The sequence below is a fragment of the Chiroxiphia lanceolata genome, chromosome 4, assembly GCF_009829145.1.
Source record: "Chiroxiphia lanceolata isolate bChiLan1 chromosome 4, bChiLan1.pri, whole genome shotgun sequence".
NCBI lineage: Eukaryota > Metazoa > Chordata > Aves > Passeriformes > Pipridae > Chiroxiphia > Chiroxiphia lanceolata.
The window spans coordinates 6,332,303-6,358,687 of record NC_045640.1 but is presented as its reverse complement, the minus strand read 5'-3'; the positions used below and the strand labels follow the sequence as shown (position 1 = coordinate 6,358,687).

The window sequence follows — 26,385 nt, the reverse complement described above, 5'->3', positions numbered from 1 at the left end:
CGGGTTAACTCCCCACGCGCCGCCCGACGAGGAAGCGCTTCCCGATTCCACTAGGAACACCGGGAGCAGCGGCGGGCACAGAGCGGGGGCTGCCCGCGGCGCCGCCTGACTGAAAAAAAAAAAGACAACAACAACCCTCCGGAGGTTCGGCGGAGGTTCCGGGGCGGGGTGTCCGCGGCGCTGCCTGCGCGGAGCGGCGCGAGGTCCCGGCGTGCCCGCGGCGGTGCCTGTGTGGAAGTGCGGCCGGGGCCGCCCAGGGCCGGGGCCGGCGCTGGCGGGGGGCCCGGGGGGCCCGGCCGGGGGGCGGCGGGACGGGCAGCACGACCAGGAGGAGGAAGAGGAGGAGGAGGAACAACAGGAGCAGCAGCAGCGGGAGCGCGGCCCGGACGCGATGGACCAGTGCGTGACGGTGGAGAGGGAGCTGGAGAAGGTGCTGCAGAAGTTCTCGGGATACGGGCAGCTCTGCGAGCGCAGCCTGGAGGAGCTGATCCAGTACGCGGGAGGGCTGCGCAGGGAGATCCTGCAGACAGAGAGTACGTGGAGAGACCCCTCCCCCGCACCCCTCCTTCCCTCCCCTGCACCTCCGCTGGGGGGGAACCCCAAAAAATGTGGGGTGTTGTGGCCCTAAAACTTTGGACTCTGTGGGGTGGGGACCCTTCCAGGGAGAGCCTCTGCCCCGAGGGTTCTGTACTGCGGGGGCTGAGCCAGGACCACCCCACGGAGATTTGGGGCTTTTCTGACATGGAAAAGTTAAAAAGTGGGAGTGGGGGAGGTTTGGGTTGGGTGTTGGGAAAAGGTTCTTCTCCCAGAGGGTGGTTGGGTGCTGGAACAGGCTCCCCAGGGAAGTGATCACAGCACCAAGTCTGACAGAGTTCAAGGATCGGGATGATACTCTCAGGCACACGGTGTGACTCTTGGGGATGGTCCTGTGCAGGGCTAAGGCTTGGACTCGAGGATTCCTGGGGGTTCCTTCCAACTCAGCATATTCTGTGTGATTCTGCGATGGGTCTCGGCCCTTCCAGGCCTCCCCTGCCTTGTCTGTGCTGCCCAAGAGGTTCGTTTGTTCCCGGTCAGCAGGTCTGGCGTGACCCTAGTCAGGGTGTTCATAACCCTTGATGTTGGGTGACAAAGGGGTTGGTCACCCCGGGGGAAACACAGGGCCGGCCTGACCTGTTTGCTTTTTTTTTTTTCCCCTCACTCGTATTTATTTTATTTTATTTTATTTTTTCTCTCTCTTTTCCTATGTCCCCTAAGTTGTGTTCCTTTGCTTGGGGGGGAGGGTTTGGCGGTGTTTAGGGTAAAGCCACTCTCAGGAGGGAGTAAACACGGGCCCTGCCCGTGTGTCAGCTGGTGTTGGGCACTTGCTGGGGCTGTAAACACAGGACATGTAAAGGTTGTGAAATCCCAGAGGTGGAGGCAGTGCCGTGTTTTGTTGATGGAGTGGGAGGGAGTGGAGAGGCAGCTGAAGTGATTTACCCAGGACCACGCAGGAAGCCAGGGATTAAAAATAGGAACTTGCAGGCTCCTGAGCCCAAACTTGAGAGCAAATGTGCTGCTGCTCTGCTTTTTGCTTTTGTTTGGTTCAAAGGAAACGTGTTTGCTGTGGTTCTTGTGCAAATACAGGTGCAAAGCTCAGCCAGGAGTGTGGATAATTCCAGGAACTCCAGTAGGAGTGTGCTGGAGCCGCTCTGTGTGTACACAGCAGTTTCTATGGACAGCAAACATGGAATTCTGATTCCAGGGCATTTGTTTGGGATGAAAAAAAGTTTGGTCTTTCTGACATTGTTTTGAACTGTGTTTCAAACTGTTGTTTGTGCTGTTTGAAACAGTCTGGGCTTGGGCATTGAGGACAGTCAATAAAATGTGTGTCTTCACAATCTGACCTGGCCTGGAATGCTCATGGTGTGACCCTCGCACTTGTGTTGGCCTTTGTTGGGCTGTAAAGGTTTGTCTGGGAGAATCCCATTGCAGGTCCAGAGCTTTTACTGACTTTGTGATAAAATTAAAAGGTTCCAGTGTGTGATTCCTTCCGGGTGCTTGTTGGGTTTTCCATCCAGGCTTGGATTAGCAGTTTTTGGGGCTGTCCAGTGAAGGCCCTGGAAATACTTTCAGCATTTACCAAGTGGTGATGCTGTCCCAGAGAGCACATTGCAAACTGAGCTTTCTTTTAGTAGAATGAAGCCAGTACATTATTAGTGCACGCTTAAACATCTGGGGGCTCTTCAATTTTGGTATCTGAGGGTGAGCTGGCTTCGTAGGTGGCAAAATTCTTCTTGGTTTTTTTTTTTTTTCCTTTAACGTGTTATTTATAACTTTCTAACAAGAACAGGTATTTGCAGCTTTTATACCCTGTGTCCTGAGGATTTTTGAAAATTGGTAGTGTTGAAAACAGCCAGATATCTCAATGTGGAGCTCTAATTTAGGGGTATGGACTGCAGAAATATGCTTGAGTATGCAATTTTAAAGGAAAAAAGGAAGAGAAATGAAAACCCTCACTGCTGAAGAAGAAGTTAATGCTGTAAGACAAGATCTGAGAGCAAAGATGCATGAAAAAACCTTAAATAGGCAGTGGATATAAAAAGGAAATGGGTGGGGACAAAGAAACCATTAGAAGCTGCTTTAACCTCTAAACTGTGGGGTTCCCGCCCCACCCCCCAGTCCCTTAAAATGTCTTTTTTCATGTTAAAGCCTGAGGACAGACCAGCCCTATCTGTGCTCAGTCCTGAGTGGGAAGGCAAAGTTTGTTTTTCTTCTCCCTTCCCCTCATACATGTGTCTTTCTGGAGCAGCCAAGGCAGAGCTGCACGTTCCTGGATGGTATAAATGTGTCTGGCTGAGTAAACTTGGCTTTGGACTCTGCTTTGTGCCCAGTGTCTGCTGGCCAGTGTATTTATTTCTTTTTTTAATTGTGACTGTACGTGCAGGGCTGTGGTGTCCTGTGAACCCCGAAATACCAGGAGGGCTGGTTCCAGGCTTTCTCCTGCTGATTTTTTACAAGCAGCTCGTAGTTTGGTTGAAGCTGGAAGAGAGGGGTGCAGAGGGGAAACCTTTTACAGCTCTGATGACTTTTCCTGTGTAGACATTTTCATTGATTTACAGGAGTTGGTTTCTGCTGCAGTAAGTGTCAGAGGCCAGTAATTCACTTATTTGCTTGGCATAAAAGCAGTGAGTTGTTTGGGTTTTGGCTTAATGTCTCTTCTTGCAAAAAAACCCAGAAGTGTATTTTAGCTTCTCTGTTCATTGCAGAATGAGTGTTTCCATTTTGCATGTTGCATAATCTCTGGCTGATCATTTTGTGGTGGCAAAAGCCACGAGACAGTTAAAGATCTTTCATGTGATTTTACATGTCTGTCATAAAAATTAAACAGCAACTGAGAAATAGGGATTATTCTTAAAATAATTTTAGGAGGTGAACTCCATGTAATAGTTGAGCGAATTTTTCATTTTTAATTCGGGATGCACAGAGTCACAGAATTGACTGTTTCCATCCTTATTACTCCTCACTCATCCACTAGAAAAAAAATAGAGAGCCCCATTAGCCATTTGACTGGGAGGTGATCATTGGCTTCATGGGACTGGAGGGAGTTAAAGCTTTCTTCTTTCTTAAAAGCTGTAGCTGCTGCAAAAACGCTGCTGAAGCTTCCTCAGCTGGGGATCGTGGGGCTGGACAGGAGCTGTTTGCTTGGTTAGAGGTGAGGTGAGATAGTTCAATGTGCAACAACAGAGGGGAAGGTATCTAGAAAAAAGTCTGTGGAATCATTATCCATCCACTGTGATCACAGTTTTTTCTGGATTTCCTTTGCTGTCTCCAGAAACTGTGCTCTTAATACGCTGCTGAAACAAAAAAATGTGTTAAAATATGAAATCAAAAACGAACAAACTTAAAAAGCAAACACATTTTCCATAAAATCCTTCTTCTAAAGAGATATTTTGGAGATTTTGGTTTTTGCACATGAGGGCTTTGGGCCCAGAATACTGGGGAGGCATTTTTGGGCTTCTCTCTCACTTAAAAGTAGCCTTCCTGCAGCTGAAGGCTGCTATGTCTGTGTTGCTAAAGGAAAAAAACTCTTCATTTAGAATGAACTTTGTGGAAGGAGAGACCTTCAGAAGTAAAATTCTCTTTGTATTTTTGAATCAAAAGCAGGAAGAAAGGACTGGGGTAAAGCACTGAAAAATGATTGGTTTTTTCCCCTGACTAAAGCTCCTGAGCAATGTTTGATGCAAGGCACAGAGGGTGTGAACTGTGAAGTGCTGTGATGGGGCTTGTAAACATTCTTTGTTCATTATTTTGTTCACAGAATGGATTGCTGGACATCAGCTAAAAATGTCACAGTTCCTAGAGAATAAATCTCATAACAATGTCCACTGGTCCTTCATGGGCTGCTTCTTATCTGCAGAGGGGAACTGGAGGTTGGTTGGCTGAACTTGCAGAGGTGTTTCCACGAGTCAGGAAGCAGAAGTTTGATACAGCTCAAACACGGAGTCCAATAGAAGTGGGTGGTTTGTGGGGTGTGAATTAACTGGACTCTGATTAATCCACATTTTGCTTTCACCTTGTTGTAGTTAAACGTGATGTTCTGATGTACCTTCAGGGTCTGTCTGAAACAGAACTGATCCTGTAGTAGCTTCAGCAGCTTTCTGTTATTCTGTTATTCCCTGAGACATTTGTGGATTGGGTGTTTCTTTGAGATGTTTATTCATATACTGTGACTGAGATACATGAGAACTTTACATTAATTTTTTAAACTGTTGCCCTTGTTCACTGTTATTGTGCACCCAGCTGGATTCCTAATTCCCCAGGTGAGTTTTCACAACAGGTGAATTCCTGTCTTTCTGCCTCCTTTTACACTGATCTTGCTTTGCAAATACTCCCTGGATTGCATTTCTTTCTTTGAATACCACTTTTTGTCTTTATGTGTTGCATTTTAAGAGATTGGACGTTACCATTTGTCTGTAGCAAAGTGAGTAATTTTCCTCTCTTTTGTCTAGATCAAGATGGAGACTTGTCAGGGACGATTTCACTTGTTATGACACAGTGTTGTAAAAGAATAAAAGACACAGTCCAAAAACTGGCCTCCGATCATAAGGACATTCACAGCAGTGTATCCCGAGTTGGAAAAGCCATTGATAAGGTATTTATTTTGTGGTTTGATTGTATTATAGCATTAGTTCTGTGGTGTGTGCTCTGCTTTAGAAAATCTGGATTTGTGCTACAGTCAATCTTAACTAAATCTTCCTGAGAACTACAGAAGCAGAGGTGAGACAGGGGGCTGTACAGTACTTGCTTTCAGAACTTACTGCAGACAGAGTATTCCTTCTGGGGCAGCTCAGATCTCCTAATTTCTGAGAGAACACTTCCTATTGATACTACAAGATTTAGTATATTTTGTGTTTTATTGGTTTAGCAGGATGTTTGTTTCAGTATCTGTCTCGGTAAGAAATACTGTGGTTTATATATATAATGTTTACTTAATTGTCAGTAGCAGGTAACTCAGAAGTGGCATTTTGTTCTGGAAAGCAGGACAAGTGGCTGCTCCATACCTGGAAGTGTTCAAGGCCAAGTTGGACTGGGCTTGGGCCAACCTGGTATAGTGGGAGGTGTCCCTGCCCATGGCAGGGAGTTGGAATGAGGTGATCTTTAAAGTTCCTTCCAACCCAAACCATTCTGTGATTCTGTAAGATAAGAGAATTTTTTAAGAAAGGCGGTTTGTACATATTTCAGGGGTGTTGTTGGTTTTGGGGCTTAATTTTCTAACACAGTCTTAATGTGAGTAGAATAGATTGAACATCTTGTAGTCTGCGTGTCTATGCCATAACAAATAGGGCAGCTTATCTTTGGAGCTTTGCATATGAGATGTTCTGAGATGAATTCCAGGTTCAAGAATAACTGGGATCTGAATATTTTTGTAGGTAGATATTAACAGTTCTTTGAAATGATACTAAAGTGGTGCTATATGTATACTTTCAGGCCATGCTTTTCTCCGTCTGTGTTCTTTTCTGTATTCAGGGAGTCTTGTGCTTTAGAGGCTCCCTGTATTCAGGGAGTCTTTTTTGGACATTCTTGTGATAGTTTCACATCAGAACATGCCTCTGTTGACAGGATCTAAACATTTGGTTTGAGGTGCACCGTATAATCTTATTAAGGAAGATCCTGTAAATGAATCTTTTCACCTGGACAAAGACATTTGCAGCATTACCCGATACTGATTTATCCTTTGGGAATCTCGTTTAAGCTTTGTTAGTAATGATAATCTGTTTAAGCACAATGTTACAATAGTGTGATGAAGGAACAAAGTACTTAATGCTGCATTATTGGGCAGATTGTCCATGAAACTGTTGTATTTTTTGTTTATATGTACAGCTGACCATCATGGAGAGCTCAAACTTTGTGGTAATAGCTTTAATCCACACGTCACTTATCCAAAGCTTAAGGATGCATCTGTCTCAAATCCTTGCTGCTGTACCTAAACCAATTAACTAGAGTAAAATTCCATCCTTATTACCAGCTTGAAGTCTGAAATAAATCTATGTAATCTTGTCCTAAGTTTTAAACTTTCCTATTCTGCTTTAGCAAGTGGACTTTGTACAAATACACTCTGGGGTTTGGCCAGACCTTCTTCATTTAAATCCTCTGAGGTAGAACAGCCTCAGGTCATATAATAGAGGGTGTGAATGTTCAGTGGAAATTGGTGATGACATTTCTTACAAGGCAAAAAAACCCCAACACTTGCAAGCTTAAAGAAGTTTAGGCCTGAGTCTAATCTCCAAATTGCTGTTTTAGTTTTCATGGAAATAGAGTTTTTCCAGTATTGTTTCTGTCCTGCCGTTTAAGTTTATTTACTATTTATATTTGAAAAGGGATAGATGTAAATAAAAAGCGTTTTTTAAGTTTCGAGTGTGTGGTTTTGTGAAACAATAGAAAGGATCTGAATAATCCTTTCCTGCTCTGAGCCTGTTGAGTGTCAGAAGGGCTGCTTAAAAAATGAGCTCAGCTTGCTGTATTCAGTGTGCTTCTTCCTCTGGATTTTCAATCTCAGTGTCTGTGGTGTTTGCATCAAAAGATTGGAAGCAGTGGGAACTGCAGGAGTCCCCAGTTCTGCTTGTAATGAAGGATGTGGTTTTATGAAGTTCAGAGCACAAGTTAGGAGTCTCCTTAAATATGAACTTGGTTGAGCTTTTCTTTTTAGTGCAAGCAGTCTGAATATTGTTAGTTTTCCCCAACTGCTAGTAAGGGGAGTACTTTAGAATGTGTGTTGGCCTCTTTCTCCGATGAATACGTGAAATGTTTAAATCCAGGTGGAATTCAGCGTTTCCCTGAACAGTGACATTTGAAGGAAAGCTTCCATATGTAGTTAATGCAGTTTCCCTGTGCTGCTGGAAAATATGTTTGAAACCTGCCAGCAAAGTCTTTGTTGGCACCCGAGTCCCATAACCTACTGGAATTGCCCTCCCCCATCCCTTCACCATAATATGCTTAAGGTTAAACCAATAGAAGTAATTAAGTGTAATTGATGTAGTGAATTGATTCTCAACACATTTCTGGACAAAATACTGCTGCTTCCAAAATAAAACACTCATTAGAATATAAAGAAGCACAGCCCTCGCCTTGATTCATGAGATTTGACTTTTGTTTCGAACTTATTTTATAGACAGATTAACATCTCCAGAACACTGGTTGTGGTCTCCCTGGCTGTGCGTGCTCAGGCACAGATAAATGTAACTCATTATTTTGTTGCCTGGTTTGAGATTGGGAAACACGGTAATACTGGTGCCAATTTTATGTGACACAGCCAAATGACAGCTGTTGTTGCGTGTGGAATCAACAAACTTCCTCCTTAGCAAGCCTGGATTGTGGAAGAACTTGCTGTATTGTCTGCTCATGGCAATTTCAGGTTCAATTTCTTTTTTCCCTGTATTGAGGCAGGGTTATACCTAGATATAAAGTTTAGTGTGGTCAGGTTTTAAGTTATTGTAGCCATTGCTTGTGAACTCGGATGGGCCCTCGATTTTTCTGTCTGCCTGCAGAGTTCACTCTGAGAACAAAAGCCCTTAAGCAAAATGAAGTTCAAATTTGGCATCAAATACATTGAAGTCTGAAAAGCCAAAGCTTTGTGTGTTGCTTTTTAGTTAGTAGTTCCTGGAAACTTTATCTAATAAGCTAAACCTTTTTTCATAGTAGTTCTACATGGGTCGCATGCTTCTGATCCATGAAAGGTTGCCCTCTCTTCCAGAGAGCATTTTCTCCTTTGAAAGCAATTGTTTGCATCCAGTTTTTTTGTATTGTATGAGCATTTGCTCTGCTTCCAGAACTCACTGCTGTTCAGCAAGTTATCAGGTACTTCACTCATCAGCGTCTCTGTAAATCATTCTGGAATGATTTGAATTCATCTCAAAGCTTTTTGATGGGCTGGTAAATGTTTTCCCTCTAGCAGCAATCTGAGCAGTGGTTAAATGCCTTCATTTAGAAATAAGAGGAGTAAATGGCAGCTCCTTTCATTTTTTCCCCCAGAATTTTAAGCCTGTTAAAAGGCCAACATTTTAAGTAGTGCTTTGGAAAGGCAAACTTTCACCGAAGTTAATGTTTGTTTCATGTAAAAACTTGTATGTAAACAAACTAAAAACCTTTACTGAACTTCATATAACTGTGAAGAATGGGGCTAAATGAATGCAAAGTCTTGGCAAGTTGTGCTTTATTTTATGTGCTAACAGATTTAACAGAGAAGGTAAACAAATATTTTATCTGTATTTTGGATCAGAATTCAGAAGGGAGGAATGGACAAAGTAATCTCAACTGAGGAATAAAACTGTACTAAATCATCATCCTTCTTCATATTGTGTTGTTTCAAATAACATGGAGGGTTGTTATGTTGGTTAAAATGGTCGGTCTTGTGTTTGTGTGCATCTTGAAGTCCTCACATTCTAGCAGTTATTAGTTGTGTGTTGTTTCATTGGTGTTTCATTGTTTCATTGGTGTATTTAGCACATAACATTTCTATATTTTGGCTCTAGACTTACTAGTTAGGCTCTTAAAAAAAGGTTTGTTTCTCAGGAATATTAACTGACACTTAGGTTATTTTGTGCTTTTCAGGTTTTAAGCTTTCCGGAGTTTTTAACTTACAGAATTTATTTTAACTTTTGAAATCTTATTAAACCCCACGTGCTGTCAGTTAGCATACTGTTAGCATTTAGAAAACAAAACTGAGGGGTGTGCAGTCACCAGCAGATCATCCATGCGTGGCAGTTATGAAATACAGAAGCCAAAGGCAAGTGGTAATTTGTTCTGACATGTGACAGTCACTCTAATATGTGCAGTCAGTTCCTGAAGCTCCTCAGGGCCCAGAGGTGGCAGAGCTGTGGAATCTCACATATAATACACACCTCAGGAACTGTTTAAAACAAAACAAAAAAGTTATTGGAATGAGAACCTGATCAAGACTGGCTTGATCAGAGAGTGACTGAGGGGAAGTGAAAAAACTTGAGGTCCTCAGGTTGTACCATGTGACTTGAATCTGCAGCACGTCCATGTTGATACGACTCGGTACCACCTTCTATGAGAACTAAAAGTCTAATTTATGATGGGGTTTTAAAAAGGTTCACAGCAAGATTTGTTGTTTCAAAAGAAAATGAGTATTTTGTGAGGGCACTGAGCTAATTGGCTCCGCTACCAGTGCCCCCAAGCAGCAAGGAGGATGTGACAATGTTTGAGGCGTGGGTTCAGCTTTAATGTTTGGTGACTGCCCAGAAGAATAAGGTTTCTGCTTACAGGGTTATACAGCTTAAAGTCAATTACTTTTAGGTTATTGATGATCTCCACCCTGGAAACTAAGTACCAGAAGCAAGCCTGTGTGTTCTGAATACTGCCTCTGATGTTCCTTTAGTGCATTGTTGATGGATTTGTTACCTGCTGGTGCTGTTTGGACACTGATACCAGGAATCAGCAATGGTGGTGAGCCTGTAAGGATTTAAATAGTTGGCACGAATAAGAACAGTATTATTAAATCTTTAAGATGCTTAAGTTTTTCAAGATACAGCTTAAAGATGAGCAACATGGCAAGGAGCTTACAGGTTAAGATACCCAAGTGAAAATATTGTTAAATGTGAGACTTGAATCAGTGGTGATAATTCAAATGCTCATCTTGCTCCACCATCTCAGAGAGATGGAAGAGATAATTTGCTGCACTTAATGTTTTACTGAAAGTTTACCGAGAGACCTTAGGGGAGTGGTGGCTTTGGAGCCGTGTGTGCAAGGGATGAGAAGACTGCCCCTTTCTCAGGGTGGCACAGAGCAACATCAGAGGAGATGTGAAGGTGCTGATGAAGGAAATAATTAAGTGGTGAGTAAAAGGAGGGTGCAGTGTGAGGCTGAGCTGTGCCCAGGAAGGCAGCTCGTGCCAGCTGTGTGTTATCTGCTGTGACAGAACCCGGTGTTTGTGTGAGATCGGCGTTCCTGTGATGTGCAGGGCTGTGGATCCTCACTGAGCTGCAGCTGAAGCACTGCTGTTTTCACTAAACTCCTGATTTCTGAAGTTCCTTCTTGGGAGAGAGCCTTCGAGAGAGGGCCATAGTGATCACATCAGGCAGCAAGCAAGGAGCTGACTTTTAGGCTTTTTATTTTGCAGTAGCTTTGTTTTAGGCAACGGAGGAGGATTTTTATTAAAGTTAACCTGCCTGCCCTCATCATAGACCATGTTAGCAATTAAAATCCTGGTTTATATCTTGGATTGGAACAAATGTTTCTCTCCTGTTGCCAAGAGGCACAGTGCCAAGCAGTGCCAAGTGTTACCAAAGAGTCACCGTGACAATATCTTTAGTTATTCCTGGAATATGTCCATAGGCCACTGGCCTAAAAATACTCAGCAGTAGGATCATCTGGGTTAGAGCTGTAAAAGATCTCTTGGACTTTCAAAGCTCATCCTGTTGCTGGGATGTTGAGGTCTTCAGAGATTTGAATTTCATTGTTGTTTGGGGGTGGGGAGAATGACCTTTTCCTTTTTCAGCATTGTCTACCTCCCCCTCCCCAGTTATGTAAAATAATCTTGAGTTAAAACTTTACTTCCAGTTTGGTGTGCTGCAGTGACAGTGATGCACTGATAACACTGTCTTGATTCTGGTGTACACTATTCTGTTTTCTGTTCCCTGTACATTTTCAGTTTTTACATATGGAAAAAGTTTTTTCTGCAGATACTTCCTTCAGAAATTCACTGTGGGCTTGAAAGCCATTTTTAGTTAGTTAACTAGATTTCTAACTTTCTAGCTGGACTTGTAATTTGCCAGTGTAATTCCTTACAGTGAATAGCATTCAGACTTGAAACAAGCAATCCAAAGGATTTGTTCTTCCATACACAGGAGATAATGAAGCAGCTGACAGATACATTTCACTTTGGAGGTAATTGAGGGCCAACTGAGTAATAGGCAGAAGGCATCAGGGTGGAGAGACAGGTGTCCTGCATAATTAAGGAAAAAGGATTGTGGGGTGATTTTTTCCAGCCCATTAACTGATAATTTCGTGTGTTTCAGAACTTTGACTCGGACATCAGCAGCGTGGGCATAGATGGGTGCTGGCAGGCTGACAGCCAGAGGATCCTCAACGAGGTGATGGTGGAGCACTTCTTCCGGCAGGGAATGCTGGATGTGGCTGAGGAACTTTGTCAGGTAAGGATAAGTGTGGGTGTTGAAGGTTATCAACTGTGGAAAAGATGCTCTGTGTTATCTTCCTTATTTGAATGTTCTAGGTCAATATTTAAACTGTCAGAAAACCAACAGATCAATCCCACTGTGTTTTTCATGCTTTCACTAAAAACTGCCTTTTTTTTTTTTTCCAGGAATCTGGTCTATCGATAGATCAAAGTCAAAAAGAACCATTTGTGGAGTTAAATCGAATATTGGAAGCATTAAAAGTTAGAGTTTTGAGACCTGCACTAGAGTGAGTCTACTCATTTTTTTCCTTCCCCCCCATTTTTTTTTAATGCTTTTAACAAAAGGGACACTTGTTAGTGAGATTTTCTTCTGAACAAAACAATTCAGTTATTGCAAGTCAGTGGATAATGATGACTGCTCAGACCAAAACCAAGTCTGGGAATTGGTAATGTCTGGGATCTGTCAGTCAGCCTTAGACCAGGATATTTTCTCGACCTCAGTAGACTTTACAACCCTTAGACATGTAGGCTCATGCTAAAAGCAACAGTGAGGAGGGAAAGGTGATAAATGTCTCAAGGGCTGCTGCTTTATGATTTACAGTAGTGGATACATAACTGCATGCCATTTCAGAATAGCTTTTAACTTAAAAATAAGAAAGCCCCAGAAAAACCCTCAGCCTAATTTTTAAGTTTTCATAAGCCTGGGTTGATCTCAGAAGTAAGGAAAAAAACAACCACAAAACACAAAAACCCAAACCAACCAAACAAAACAACTAAACCAACTCCGAAGCAACCTTTTAAAAACAGAAACCGTGAAACAAAAGCAAATTCAAAATTTCCATGTTTAATTCCTGAGCATAATTCACATATTTAGCATATCTTTTTTGCATTATTCAGTTAAGTACATTTTTATATTAACAAACATTTTCTTTTCCCTTTAACATGAACCAGCAGAGGTGTGTCAATTCAGTGCTTATTGGCATTTAGGTGCAGGGACACTCTGATACCAAAGTTCATCAACTAAATCCTGCATTATGCCTCTAGGTCATGCAAAGTTTGACCTAAATACTTGGCCTTTGAATATAGTTGCACAGGTGAAAAGGTGGGGTGGTTTATTGCAGTTGAATTGACTAAATTGAAGGGAAGCAACGCTGATGTTAAACTGATACAGGATTTACTGTCAGCTACACCATGTATTTCTTATAGTTCAAATAGTAACAGAGCTGTTGTGAAGGATAATCTCCAAGGAACAGTAATTTGCTGTTATATCTGTTCCCTTGAAGTCCCTCAGTTCATTTTAGCTCCAGTTTGCAGGGCTTTATGCCTTACCCATTGCTTCTTAGTTGTATCTTTTAGTTTCTGCAATGAGTTAAATATTTTTCAAACAAAGGAGAAGGCATGGTTGTCCTGCAAAGGAATTCTTATTCCAGCTGAATGAGCAGACAATAGGTTGTATTGTCAGCATAGTTTTTGTGCTGGTCTCCCTCCCCCACACTGTCTTATTTCTGTGTATAATGTTTATTCTGTTTAAACTGGACAGTGCAAAAGCTATCTGCTTCTCTTTCCTGCTGCTGGGCACAGAGGGACCTTATTTGTAGTGATGTTTGTGTAAAAACCATAGGGAGGATGATCCACATGTGACAAAATGTCATGGTCTGGTGTAGAAGATAACCCGTGTCTTAAATGCTCAGTTACTCCACAGAACTGCTGATGCCAGTAAAGGGATTTCCCATATTATTTCCTAGCAGAGGTGAGTGTTCAGGAGGAGGGATGGAAACCAATCCTGGATGGATGATCTCCGTATGATAGGAGCTTAGAGAGTGGCATTGTGCTCTTTGGGCTAAAATTGGCATCAGTAAATACAGCTCCAGGGGTGCATAAAGGAGTCCCAGACTGGCCCATGGCAGGGTCAGGCTGTGTTGAAGCAGAAAGGTGTCACACAAGGATGATTAATTACAGTCCCATGAACCAGGAAGGGGAGTATAGCAGGGTTTATCCATGCAAAATCGTGGAAGGTTGGGATTAAAACAACAACCAGTCTCTCAGGCTCTGCCAGTGCTCTGTGCCTGTGCTTGGTTTAACTCAGTGTTGGAAACAAAACAAACACAAGTGGCTCCTGGTCACTGCCATGGGAAGGGAGTTGTCAGATTAGTGACTTTTCCAATAGACTTTCAAACCCCTGCTGAGGTGATAGAGAGAAATTAATATTTGTGTCTCCGAAGAAAACAGACCCCAACTGTACTTTTTTTTTTCCCAGATTTTCTTTTAATACTAATTCCAACACTTAAAAATACGTCATTTCAGATTCAAACAGAATATGACTGGCTATAACATTATTGTTTTCCCTTGTGGGGTGTGCAGCTTGACTTTTGTAGATGCCCAGTCTGGCCCTGCACCATAAACTTTGTCATCTCTGTACCTCTTCAGGATCCCATTAATTTCCATTGACTTTTCTCACTGTAATTTGGTGATGGGGAGGAGAAATACATGTTTGTTTGTTTTTTTCTGAATGGATTCTGGCCCTCTGGAGGTCAGGTTGGGTCTCCATGTGAAGGTCTGGTGGGAATGACTTCCAGGTTCCAAGCTTTTGTCTGTAATTTTGTCTTCACCTCTGTCTGTAAACAAGAGGGTACACAGGTCACTCAGAAGTGAAAACACTTAGAGTATCATTTTGAGAGGAGGTAAGAAGACAGGTGATGTGATTACCAACAATTTTGGACAGTGCTAGAGAGTGTGTGGGTTGGATGTTTTAAACCTCACTTGCTGGTTTTTTGTTTTTCTGTTGGAAGTAGGAACAGCATGTCCCAGACCAAACACCTCAGGCCTTGCTTCTGTGGTTGCTTTCTTTTGATACAAATCTGTGCTGCCACTCAAAGAACTAAAAATGGAAAGGCTGCCTAAAAGCTCATTTGGAAAAATAGTCTCGGCCTCAGCAAGATGAAGCACTCTGTCATGTGGGTGTGAATATTGGCAGGGAGAGGATGGAGGCTCTTTTGATGCAATAGAGATTAATATCTCATTGATGGGACTGTGGACTAGCCTTAGTGTTTATTTATAATTTTTTGTCCTTCAGCTGCTTATTAGTCTGTGGTTGTTAACTTAAGGCTCTAGTTTTTGTAGCCTGGATTGAACTTTATTGCCACTATACCTCGTTGAAACTGGGTTAAAAAAAAAAACCAAAAAAACTTATAAAAGCACCCCAAACCTCACTCACAACCCTTGGTTAGTGAGTGTGCTCTTCCCTCCTGGTGGAGATGACAGTGCTGACAGTCTTATGAGGCTGCTCATCTGAAACTGCTTGAAATTAGGGACAGTAGGGCTTGTTCTTAGTTCAAAGGCTCCATTTTTCACTGTTTCCTACTGAAAGGTTCCTGGGTCTTTACAAAGCCTTGTCAGTGAAGTCAGACCACTGACACTTCTACCACAACAAATTGAAAGTGGATACTTGCTCATTAATGCTCTACCTTCTTGCTTTGAAAGCCTTACCAATACTGTAAGGATGATTAATTTTCTTATTTTAGTATTGATTGAAGAAAACAGAGGCCTCACATACCCTTTTTGGTTTTGTGTTTTTTTGTTTGGTTTTTTTTTTTTAAGGAACAGAGACTTCCTCAGTTCGTTACTGAAAAGTGAAAAGCTTTTTTCTTAATGGGGCCCCCACAGTGAAAATAGTAGAACTAATGAACACTAATGAGAAACAGATGTACTGGAGAACATTGAAATTTGAGGTTCTTAAGAGAGAGATTGGATTGATTTAGGCCTGACTAAATTGAATTAAGGAGAAAAACCCGAAACAACACCCAAAGAGCCTCTCAAAAAAACAAGAAAGGGATGGATGAACTCTAAATAATAAAAAAACTTTTTATGAAATGCTTTGAAAATTCCAGTTCATTTTACTCAATGTGTGTTTAAGAATTCTTTCATGTTATTTAGGAGCCAAACATTAGTGTTGTCATGGTGAACGAGACACAGCAAGTGAGAAATATTCTTATTGTCCAAGTTGAAAATAACACAGAAAGCAAAGTTTATCTAGGGTAAAGGATGATATTTAGGCTGACTTCCCTTCTCCCATTGTAAGGTCTTAATAATGTCTGTCTTTGAGGTCCCATAGATGCAATTCCTCTCTCCAGGGCACACATATAAACATAGTGGCTTGGAGAACATGTTTGTTGAATGAGGACATAAGAAAATATTCTTGAAAGGCTTGGTCAAACTTCTTCAATGTGCAGCTGAAGAACTGTCAATTATTGTTAAAATTAAGATCAAGTGTTACTAATTTATATACAGTAGATTCTAGCTATTTCCACCTTTTGTTGTGCCTAATTTAGCCTTGTCTTCCGTCCAGTGAGTTTTGAATTTTGCAGAGTTTAACCTCTACAGCAGCACCAGAAGTACCACAGTCCATGTGTTGTGCACCCTGTGTAGCTCCTTTACTTGTAAAAGGTCCTGCCATTTTCTTTGCTCCGTAGAGACTCTCAAAAGTTCAGGGAACAGTCATACTTCCCTTGAAATAGAGGGTAGATAATTGTGGTAATTTCATGGGGTGTAGGCTGACACTTAATTACTCTTGTGTCACGTCCCATTGTGCCTCCTCGTTTCTTCCAGGTGGGCGGTATCCAACAGAGAAATGCTCATGGCACAGAACAGTTCGTTGGAATTTAAGCTGCACAGATTATATTTCATTAGTTTATTGATGGGGGGAACAGCAAATCAAAGAGAAGCACTTCAGTACGCGAAAAACTTCCAGCCGTTCGCCCTAAATCATCAGAAAGGTACATTTTTGGTCACATTAAGGGGATTTAAAGCACTGGGATATGGCACCTTGTAGTAAAATATTAATCATGTTCCAAATGTGCCTTACTCCATTATTATCAGTTTGTTAAAGGTTTCTTATTTTTGTTTTTAATGTGTATAACCCGAATCCTTACAATTTGAATCATCTTTTTTTCTCTTAAGAGGACACGAATAAATGTGAATGTTTGCATATTTGCTTAACATTAAGGTTTTTGACTCTTCAAATAAATGTGTAGATTACATCTGTAATAGGTCTGTGCCAGGGTAAAGTGTTAAAAACGCACAGAAATGTTCTTGGAATAGTCATCTACTACTTTCTGCTGCGTGGGGTAATACAAAGAAGTGAAACTTTTGAAAAATGGGGAACACGTGAGTTAAATGAATGATCTCAATCTGAATCCAACAAAGCCTACTTTTTTAGGGTAGTGTGTGTGTGTCAGAAAGCTTACAAAAAACTAAACCTGTTTAAAGCAGATTCCCAGGCAGCACACCCTGCCTGTGGTGGGGCAGACAACTCCCCAGTCAGTCCGTAGTGGAATGGAGTGTCCTGTAGAGGTGAGGGGGTGTGTCACTGATTCTGCCTGTTTCCCATGTGAAAGCTCGAACTGCAGACACGAGCTTTTATTTGTTGCATAAAGCATCTCCCTGCTCCTGGTCCCTCCCAGACATTCAGGTGTTGATGGGCAGCCTGGTGTACCTGCGGCAAGGCATCGAGAACTCCCCGTACGTTCACCTGTTGGATGCAAACCAGTGGGCTGACATCTGTGACATCTTCACGAGGGATGCCTGTGCTCTCCTGGGCCTCTCAGTGGAATCACCTCTCAGTGTTAGGTAATGCTGCTTTTCCTTTGCTTTTGGAACCAGGTTCATTATGGTTTGGTTTCTGTTTCTTATTGAGGACCAAAGAAATGGCCTTTGGGAAGTAGTGTCATCTAACTTGCATTAAATAAAGAATATATAATTACATTTAGCTCTAACCAGGTTTGCAAAGGTTGGAAATCAGGGGGTTCCTGTGTGTTGAGCTTTACCCTGCACCACTGCAGCTCAAGAATAACCATTCCTGAATGGAATTTGGCTTCTGAAATTTACACATAAGTGTGAAAGATGAGGATGGCAATCAGCCAGTTACTCTCAGCAAAATTGTGACAACTGTCCCTGCTGTTTAACTGAAAAAAAAAAACCTAGAACTGTGGCCATGATTCTGTCAGCATTTGATAATTTTGGTTTTTAATCCACACATTACTGGTCTTCTTAGAAGAATGCTTAAGAGTTATGTTGTGATTTCAGCTGCTAAAATTTCTGAATTGTTTGCTGGACCTCATTTGCAAAGAAGAAAGAGGCACTTTTAAGCTCAGTAGCTAACCTGACAAACTGCAAATCTGTAGGAGGCAGTTGGAAATGTGAAGGAAACCCAACCTAATCTCCTTCGAGCTCCAAAGATAAAACAGATTAGCTGCTATTTAGCCTTTGCATGTCAATACCCCCAATATACCCACCTGATGTTCTCATTTTTATTTCAGACATTAAATAGAAAATAAATGATATATATCTTTCATGGCTAGATTTGGTACTTAGCAGAAGCTTCACTACCTCCTCGTTTTGGGGGGGCTTTTTTTTTCCTGTTTCTGTTTACTGTTGTTAGACTTCTGTGCTTAGTTGAGAACTCGTAAATTGTCAAGCCTTCTGCTTCTCCTGTTTGCATCTCAGTCACAGAATACAACAGAAACAACAAAAGGAGCACTTCAGATTGTCTTTCTACAATAGACTTTCAAGTTTCATTTTAAGGTTTTTATAGATATCCAAAGCTTATATCTCTGTTTTTTGGCTTTCATCTTTCTCCTGCTTCATTCAAATTAACAACAGTCCTTTTCATTTTTGTTGCTCGTGCACTGATGCTGCAATGCAGTTTTCAGTGCAAATGGCCAAGAGATTTTCAGTGAAGTGGAAAATCCCTGTTACTGATGTTTGAAGGGGTTGGACATTTGCTTTGCTCCTAATGTGGAATTGATTGCTCTGAAATGTATTTACTGCATAGGTGGTATCAATACTCTTGTCATAAATAAGACTGTTCTAAATGGGTGTGACCTTTGAGTGCTGCAGATCCTTTAGGAATTAAACCAGCGTGAAGTGAAATCCCTGCTATAAAATACATTCTTCCTAGAACATGAGCAACGGGCACTTTTTTAAGGCTGATTGGTTTCTCCAATATTTATCTAATCCTATACAGGCTCATGGTCTAAGTTCAAGTGTGGAGACAGTGGGATAACTCTTGTACTATGGAGGTTGTGGTTCAGGGTCTTGAAGGACTACAGGACACCATTTGAATTTACTGTTTACTTGAATTGTTACACTTTTAAAGGGCTCTTGGGAGATGTTTTCTTACAGAACCATTAAAGCAGTAATGCTTGTCTTTCTACAAATACTATCTGTCTGAACTTTTTCACAGGGTTAATACAAATTACAGTCAGGGCTGAAGTAACCAAAAAGCAAAGTGTAAGGATTGAAATGGCCAGTTGGTGAGGATATGATTTTTTTAAAATTTTTTTTTGTAGCTTAGGCAAGAGATCTGTAGGTTTCAGGCATATCCCTCCCAAGTAAATCAGCCAGAATGTTCCTGCAGAAACATAGAAACAATTGTCTGGAAGGACAGAGTGGAGTTGAAGGGCATGACTTCTGCAGACAATAAAACTTGCACAAATAGTAAAATAATCTGCCAAACAGAGAGAGCAGGCTGATACCAATGTCAAATCTTCTGTTGCTGGTGATTTCCAGGCCCACAGTAGTGTCAATTAGACTTAAATCCATCAAATCATCTGTTAATTTGTGGAAACTGTGTGTCATATTTTCTTTTGTAACATGCTGAAATATTTCCAAATGATGTGGTAAGTTCCAGTAACGGGCAACTCCCAGAGGAGGCTGCAGTGTTGGGACACAGACTCTGGGCAGTTTTATACTGCTGTTCTTGTCACAGGGCATGCTTTCCCTCCTTCACTTACCTTCCTAGGGTTCTTCTACATTTCTTTTCTTGATTTAAGGTGAAGGTGGAAGGACATGTTTCTTTACATGGTAATTAGGTATAATTAAAGATTTTATGGGTTGTGTGTATGTGTGGGTTATGTGGAAGCTGCATGTGCTCTTCCATAGCTGAGAACAACCACTTGTATAAGCTGAAGTGGTGTCTTTCTCCTGTACAGCTCAAAGTCAAAGTAGGTGCTAGAGAAAATCAATTTATTACAATACTCAGAGGGGGGATTAAATGTTGTTTTCTGTCCAGAATGTAGTACCTGAGGGCCTCAGCCTAAAATACAGGATAACTGATAACCCGCCCCTGAGCCCTTGCTTGTCTCTTCTTCTGAGCTCCTTCCAGTTATAACGAGATCTGGATGAAATAGTACAAAACTCTTGTGTCCCAGTTAACCTTTGAAGCAGAAATGTGAAAAATGCTTGTTTCCTAGCAGGTACTTTATGTTAACATTTCCCTTTTCTGCAGTTTTTCAGCAGGTTGTGTAGCATTACCAGCTCTAATTAATATCAAGGCAGTTATTGAACAAAGGCAGTGCACGGGTGTTTGGAACCAGAAGGACGAACTCCCGGTGAGTTGATGCTGAGCTGTCCCAGGACAGATTTCTGATGGCAAATGTTGTTTTCAGGTTTCTTTTGTGCTGAATGTTATGGGATGTTATACACGGCCTCCACCTCCAGCAGCTTGAGGGTTTGGAGGGCTCTTTGGCTCATAGACACCCACACACACAAACACAAAGGACACTGACACGACCAGACCAGCTGCACAGGCTGCCACAGACACAGCTCTGCCTTCAGCAGCACCCACACACAAGGATTGCATAAAACATAAGTACAGATAGCCAAGGTCCCTTCCTCCTCTTTGGCTGGTAGAGATTGAAATCCACTAGTGAAAGCAGAAATGCACCACTCCAGATTCACAAGCAGGTATGTGTTCATGGGCACTCAAATATTGGCATGGCCCTTCTGGCCTGTTTTATACCCCTTTCTGGCCATTCCTTCCCAATCCCCTTGCCCTGCACTTTCTTCCTGCAATTTTTATAGTTCTGCTGACCCCCTGTCCTCTGAGACCCTCAGGTTTGCATTAATATCTCCTGCAAAGTCCAGGTTTGGTTGCAGTTTATTGATGACCTCTTAGTTAGTGTGGCTGTCAAGGTTGTTTCTTGTTATTGTCTCTATTCTCTCTCTTTGTCAGGTTTGTACCTCTGGGTATTGTTTGATGCTCTCCCTTTCACTTGTTATCCCCTTTCACATTGAAAGGGTCTTTGATCAAATGACCTTAAAGAAACAGGCGCTCTTTCCTTTCACTTATTCTGTTTCTGTATAACTGGAAAGAAAATGGATCCCACAGGGAAACATTAACTTCCCCTACCTAGGCTTGAGCTTAGTCCAGGACTTGCTTTGCACTGGCTCTTTATCAGGCAGACAGGAGATGAAAGAATTAGTGCTGCATCTGGGGACACAGGAGTTGGGATCCAGTGCGTTATGCTTCCAGCACATCTCATTTATATCAGTAGAAATGAAGTTTAGTTGTTATGAAACCCCAGTTTCCCTTTATAGCTCTTACCAAGCGTGTGCAGCTCTCCAGTGACCTGCTCCTGATTTGGAAAGGAAACGTATTTAGTGCAAACTGGGCATGAACTGAGTTACCCTCTTCGACTGCAGCTGGAAGAGATTCATTTATAGCATAAAGATGTGTGTTGAGTTTCTCCCAGCTGTGTTTTCTGTAATGCTGAGAATGTAACCTCCAAGTGTGACAAATTCTTACCCTGCTGTCCAGATAGGAATGATTACCTAGGGAGAATTTGGAAAAAGATTGCTGTCTGATGTACAGCAGTTAATAATACACGTGTCTCCTTGCGTTTTCTAAACTGGAGGATCTCTAGTGTGTTCTGCTGAGGCAGTAGGGGTGTGGAAAGCCTTATTTTCATTGTGCAAAGGCAGAGATTAAGTAGCATGAAAAGGTCACATTGTTGGGTTTGGTTGAAGGTTAAACCTTTTGGAACAGAGGACTGGTCAGAGCCAGCAGCTTTAGGTACACAGGCAGTTATTTTTGCAGTTCTCAGTTAATTGCTGAAGCCACAGGCCTGTTTTTCTCTGTTACATGCCCCTTCCTGAAATCATTTTGTTCTTGGGGCAAGAGTTGTGCTGCACCAGTGTCTTCTGTGTTGGTACTGAAAATTAGTGATTCTAACCCACTTCATTAGTCACAAGACATGAAGGCGTTGGGAGAGTCTTTCAAGAAGCTGTAGAACATTAACATAGTCAATCCAAGGATTTTTCTCTTTTTTTTTCTTTCCCCCTTAAATAAAGTCTGTCATCTAAACCACTTTGTATTTCCTAGCCAGTGATTTCCAGAAAGTCTTGCTGGGTCACAGCTCAATTTTCCTGCCAGGGCATAGATTTGCACGGACATATGCACTTGTCCCTTGGCAGAATACTCTGCTTTGTTGCTTCTGACCATGCCCAACATAAATCACCATTTTAAGATCACAGTTAAGTATTTTTGGCTGGGAAATTGTCAGGCATCCACACAATGGGTTTTGCTGCCTTCACAGCTGAATTGAGAAATCTGTTAAGTAAGGGCCATGACCTGAAGGGATAATTATCTGGAAATGCAGTTTCCCAAGATAAATTTTTCTGTTGATTTCTTTCACAGATTGAAGTGGACCTTGGTAAAAAGTGCTGGTATCATTCAATATTTGCCTGTCCCATCCTTCGTCAGCAAACAACAGATAATAATCCACCTATGAAATTAGTCTGTGGTCATATTATATCAAGAGACGCTTTGAATAAAATGTTTAATGGCAGCAAGTAAGTACCATTCTTTTATTTCAAGCAACATACAGACAAGGGCAAATCTTAAGACTAGAATACTGTGCTTTGGGAAAACTGAGTCCATAATTACAGAATCAGTGGAAGGTTGTTAATCTTGGAGAATGGTTTAAAAGCCAGATGAGCCAGGTTGATGCACTGGAGAAAAACATAATAAACCCTCTGGTGTTGTGAAAAGCAAGTTTATGTGAAGGCATTTAATGAGGAGAGTAATTTTTCAAGTTGTAAGTCCCATTGTGTTGTCTTAAATCAGAACGGAGGCCTTTACAGACACAGTTTTTCCTTGGGAACAAGGTTAGTAATGCATGAAACATCCCTTAAAAATAAAATCAAACCTCTGGGGAAATACAGCTTAGTAATTGAGCAGGTAGGGGAATTATCACTGTGAAAATACTCCTCAGATATGTGTGGCGTACCTGCAGGCTTTTGGGAAGCAGAAAATGGGAGAGAGAAAGCTATACAGATTTTCTTGAGGAAGAACTGGTGGTTATTTGGATGGAATAGATGCAGCTTCCGTGGAGGCTGTCAGCTTAATTTAGAGCTGTGAGTTGTTTTGGGAAATTCAGTGTGAAAATAAGTGAGGCCATGAATGAAAATGCCGACTGATGTTTGTGTTCTGTGCCCTGTTAGAGAAGCCTGAAGGGATGCCTTTCTGGGTGACTTTAGCCATTTTAAGCCAGTAAGCTTGCTGTTCCATCATTCCTGTGCCCCATCACTCATTTCTGATGCTTTCATTGATCAGCTTTAGTGACAGCACAGCTCTGACAATATTAACTCAGGGTGAGGGTGGAAAAGGTAAAAGGCCCAAATGTGAGAGATGGGAAGGGGGGGGGAAATGGACCAGTGCTAGAAGAGACATTATAAGCAAGTAGGATTGTATCACTGGAGACACCTCAGCAGGGAGGCCAGGCTGAGGTCTTCAGTCATAACCTGCAGGAGCTGATCTAAATGGGTTGTAAAATCACAGCGTTTTGAGAACCAGACGGTAAAATGCACTGGGTGCTGAGGGAAGCCACCAGCTGATCTAAAATTACTGCAGGGTCAGGCTGGATGGGGCTCTGAGCATCCTGGTGTAGTGGAATGTGTCCCTGCCCATGGCAAGGGGGATGGAACTGGACGGTCTTTAAGTCCCTTCCAACCCAAACCATTCTATCACTCTAAAATACAACAAGAGAATCCAGAAGTAGAAATAATAGCTACGAAGAATTCCTCTTCATGATTAATCTAATAATTCAGAGGCATGTGGGTGGAAGGTGAGAAAGACTAGAAAGAAAAACATCATAAGGTCTCTCTCAGCTAAAAGTGACTTTCAGTGGAGCCAAGTAAAGTGTTGTGGCTTAAGAATGCATTTGTTTCATGCTACAGTGGTAAAACTCGATACCTTTAATGCTCAGTTGTCACACATTGCCCCAATTCTAACACGTTATTTTTGTCCCCAGATTAAAATGCCCCTATTGTCCAATGGAACAGAGCCCTGGAGATGCCAAACAGATATTTTTCTGAAGAAAAGTTTCATTATGCAGTTTGTAAGTGACACTCTGGATTTCAGGTGCATTTCAGGAGAATTAAAACACATTTGTTCCCTTTTATGCAGCAGACTGAGGACTCCTGTGTTTGTATAAGCTAATGCTACAGAAACTTTGCCAACATTTAGTATATACATACCAAGTGGAAATGCTACAGAAATATTATTACCATAGGGCTTTACTATACTCTTGGTCTCCATACCTGATCAAGTTACTACACCAGCAGTTGTCATTCAATGCAGGTTTTTGTACTTAATTATACGGTGACTTTTTACTTTTTAAAGGCAGAAATTGATCACCCCCATTTGTTTAATATTCTTCCTGCTATTATTCTATCATTTTATTGATAACTGTCATCTTAGAGAATGTTTGTGGACAAAGCTTTATTTCCTGTAATGTGTACATAATTAAAGGTAAATACTTCAGAAAAAAAAGGTTTGATAAATTGAATAGTCGTTATAAAACTAATTTGTATTTTTTTCGCTGAAAATGCTGTGATATATTCTGAGTTTTTCTTTCAAACATTTTTTCAACTTTTACATAGAATTCAAAGTAAATGTGCATATATATAAAGTATATAAAATATAGCCCCAAGGGGCTACCTGTTAAAATCCATCACTAATTTATAAGGGTGATGTGTGGCTAAACTACTACTGGGGCAGAGAGGGAATAGGAAATCCTGTTCCTTTGGTTTCACGATGGAGAAGTGTTTGTGTAAGAGAACATTCAATAAATTCTGAAGTGGAAATGCTTTTAGTCGATGACATTTGCTCTCTGGCCTTTGTAGTCATGTTCTTTGAACTTTGTATTCAGGATTAGGCTATAAATGTCATGTTGCTGTATAGTTTAATAGTCATTATAGTGTGCTATTTATAAACAGTTATCAAAACCAAATAAATTGTAGAAGTATTCATTGTTAAATGGGGGGAAAGCATGTTCTGATGCAACCTACTGATCACAACTCTGCACTTGGCAGAACTGGGCCCTACATCATTTATTAGGAGGTAGCAAGTTTTCTGTAGCTTGAGAACACTTTGCTTCTAGCCTTGTTTTTGTAGTAGAATATTACTGCCATTGCCACTTTTTCTGCTGAATTTGTCATATTGTTGACTAGGTAAATTTGTACTCATAATGCAGACGTAGATCATGGCAGTTAAATCTTTTTTAGTGTGCATATATTTGTATTTATTGTACTGTCCTATAGTAGGGCAAGCAGCCATAAGGCATGCAAAGCTACATGTAAAATTATATTTCTGTATTGTGTAGTTAAAAAAAAACAAAACAAAACCAACCAACCAACCAACCCCAAGCTTCTGTGGTTGAACACTGACACACTGGTTGAATGCACTAGCACAAATGCACTACAGAGAAGACCGTCTTTGGGAAATCTACACCTTTTGAATTTGTCTGTCACCTGACTGGAGACGCTGAGTCGGACTCTTATCGGATCAGTGACAATGGACAAACCTACAGAGACATTAAAAAGAGGAGCGAGTCAAGGCACACAAATTTTAAACTTCAGATGTGTTTGATAACGTGAAAAATACAGGTGTGTGATTTTTTTTTTTTTTCCTCTGCAAAACTTACATTGTATTCACACTGAGTTCAAAACAGCGGCGTTACCAAGTGGTAAAATCAACAATAAACGGGTGAGGATATTATTTTCCATGTAGATTTCCTAGTCTTCCTGGAATTGCTTTTAATCTTTTCTGTTGACTGCAATTGCTTAATGCTTTGGATTTATAGAAATGGCATATGAAGTATATAAAAAATAAAAAACAACAGAAAAACAACCAGTAATAACAACCTCCTCCCCAAAACTGGCCTGAAATATGAGTGCTGCATCTTCCTCTGTTACATTGCTGGTATTTTGGCAGTGGTGTGAACACCAACCAGTGTTGATAGCTTAGAGTCCAAGAATGGCACAGTTATTAAATGGAATTAGGGTACAAATTCGCCTTAGGTATTAAATATCACCTGAACTAGTGCATGCTACAGATCCATAGCTAATTCAAAAGCTCAACTGTTTTTACCACATGATTGCAATTCTCTTCCTATCTGCCTATATGTTACAGACTCCAAAATCCTTGCCTGCAGTTGTGTAGTTCCACCAAGAGATGGTGCTCACCGTTCAGTATTGGGAGCTTGTGTGCTCATCATAACAGGATGCTGTGCTGGGTGGGCATTTGGGAAACAGCTCTGCAGTTTGGTTGGCACAGATTCCCAGTTTGCCCTGTGAGGTGATGGGGGTTCTCTCCTGCTACTGCCTGATACGATTCTGGTAACTGGAGAAAGTGCTTGCAGAGGAAAAGTGAATAATACTCTGAGGTTTTAATTCTTTATAAAATATGGTGGTGTGCATGTATTGTCCCTAATAGGATTTGGGAATATCCATAGTAAAAAAGTATTTATTTTTAGAGCCACAGGGGTACCTGAGGTCTGTCTCCATTACACTTTTGGACCTGATTGTGAAACCTTTAACTAGTCCCTGTGTGCAGGAAGTGCCTTTTAGTGAGAGTGTTGTGGGAGGGAAGTAAAGAGACTCAGAAGATTTCTGTCTGTATCCAAATCACT

The 26,385-nt window shown here is 41.4% G+C and overlaps 1 protein-coding gene across 1 annotated transcript; it reads left to right on the top strand.

The window, feature by feature from the left end:
• Window positions 1-244: 244 nt before the first annotated feature.
• Window positions 245-25,483, top strand: RMND5A (required for meiotic nuclear division 5 homolog A). The gene is made up of 9 exons (XM_032686333.1): window positions 245-533; window positions 4,989-5,131; window positions 11,517-11,651; window positions 11,822-11,922; window positions 16,241-16,407; window positions 17,095-17,260; window positions 19,920-20,022; window positions 22,110-22,264; window positions 23,725-25,483. Exons 1-9 carry the CDS (start codon window positions 392-394, stop codon window positions 23,786-23,788), a joined length of 1,176 nt encoding a protein of 391 aa, XP_032542224.1. The 5' UTR covers window positions 245-391; the 3' UTR covers window positions 23,789-25,483.
• Window positions 25,484-26,385: the final 902 nt, after the last annotated feature.

Bases quoted from the DNA above. Each gene is read 5' to 3' on its own strand.
- RMND5A (XM_032686333.1), top strand. From the start codon at position 392: ATGGACCAGTGCGTGACGGTGGAGAGGGAGCTGGAGAAGGTGCTGCAG. The intron at 11,923-16,240 runs GTGAGTCTACTC...CGTTTCTTCCAG, and splicing joins GTTTTGAGACCTGCACTAGA to GTGGGCGGTATCCAACAGAG. The intron at 17,261-19,919 runs GTAATGCTGCTT...CCTTTTCTGCAG, and splicing joins GAATCACCTCTCAGTGTTAG to TTTTTCAGCAGGTTGTGTAG.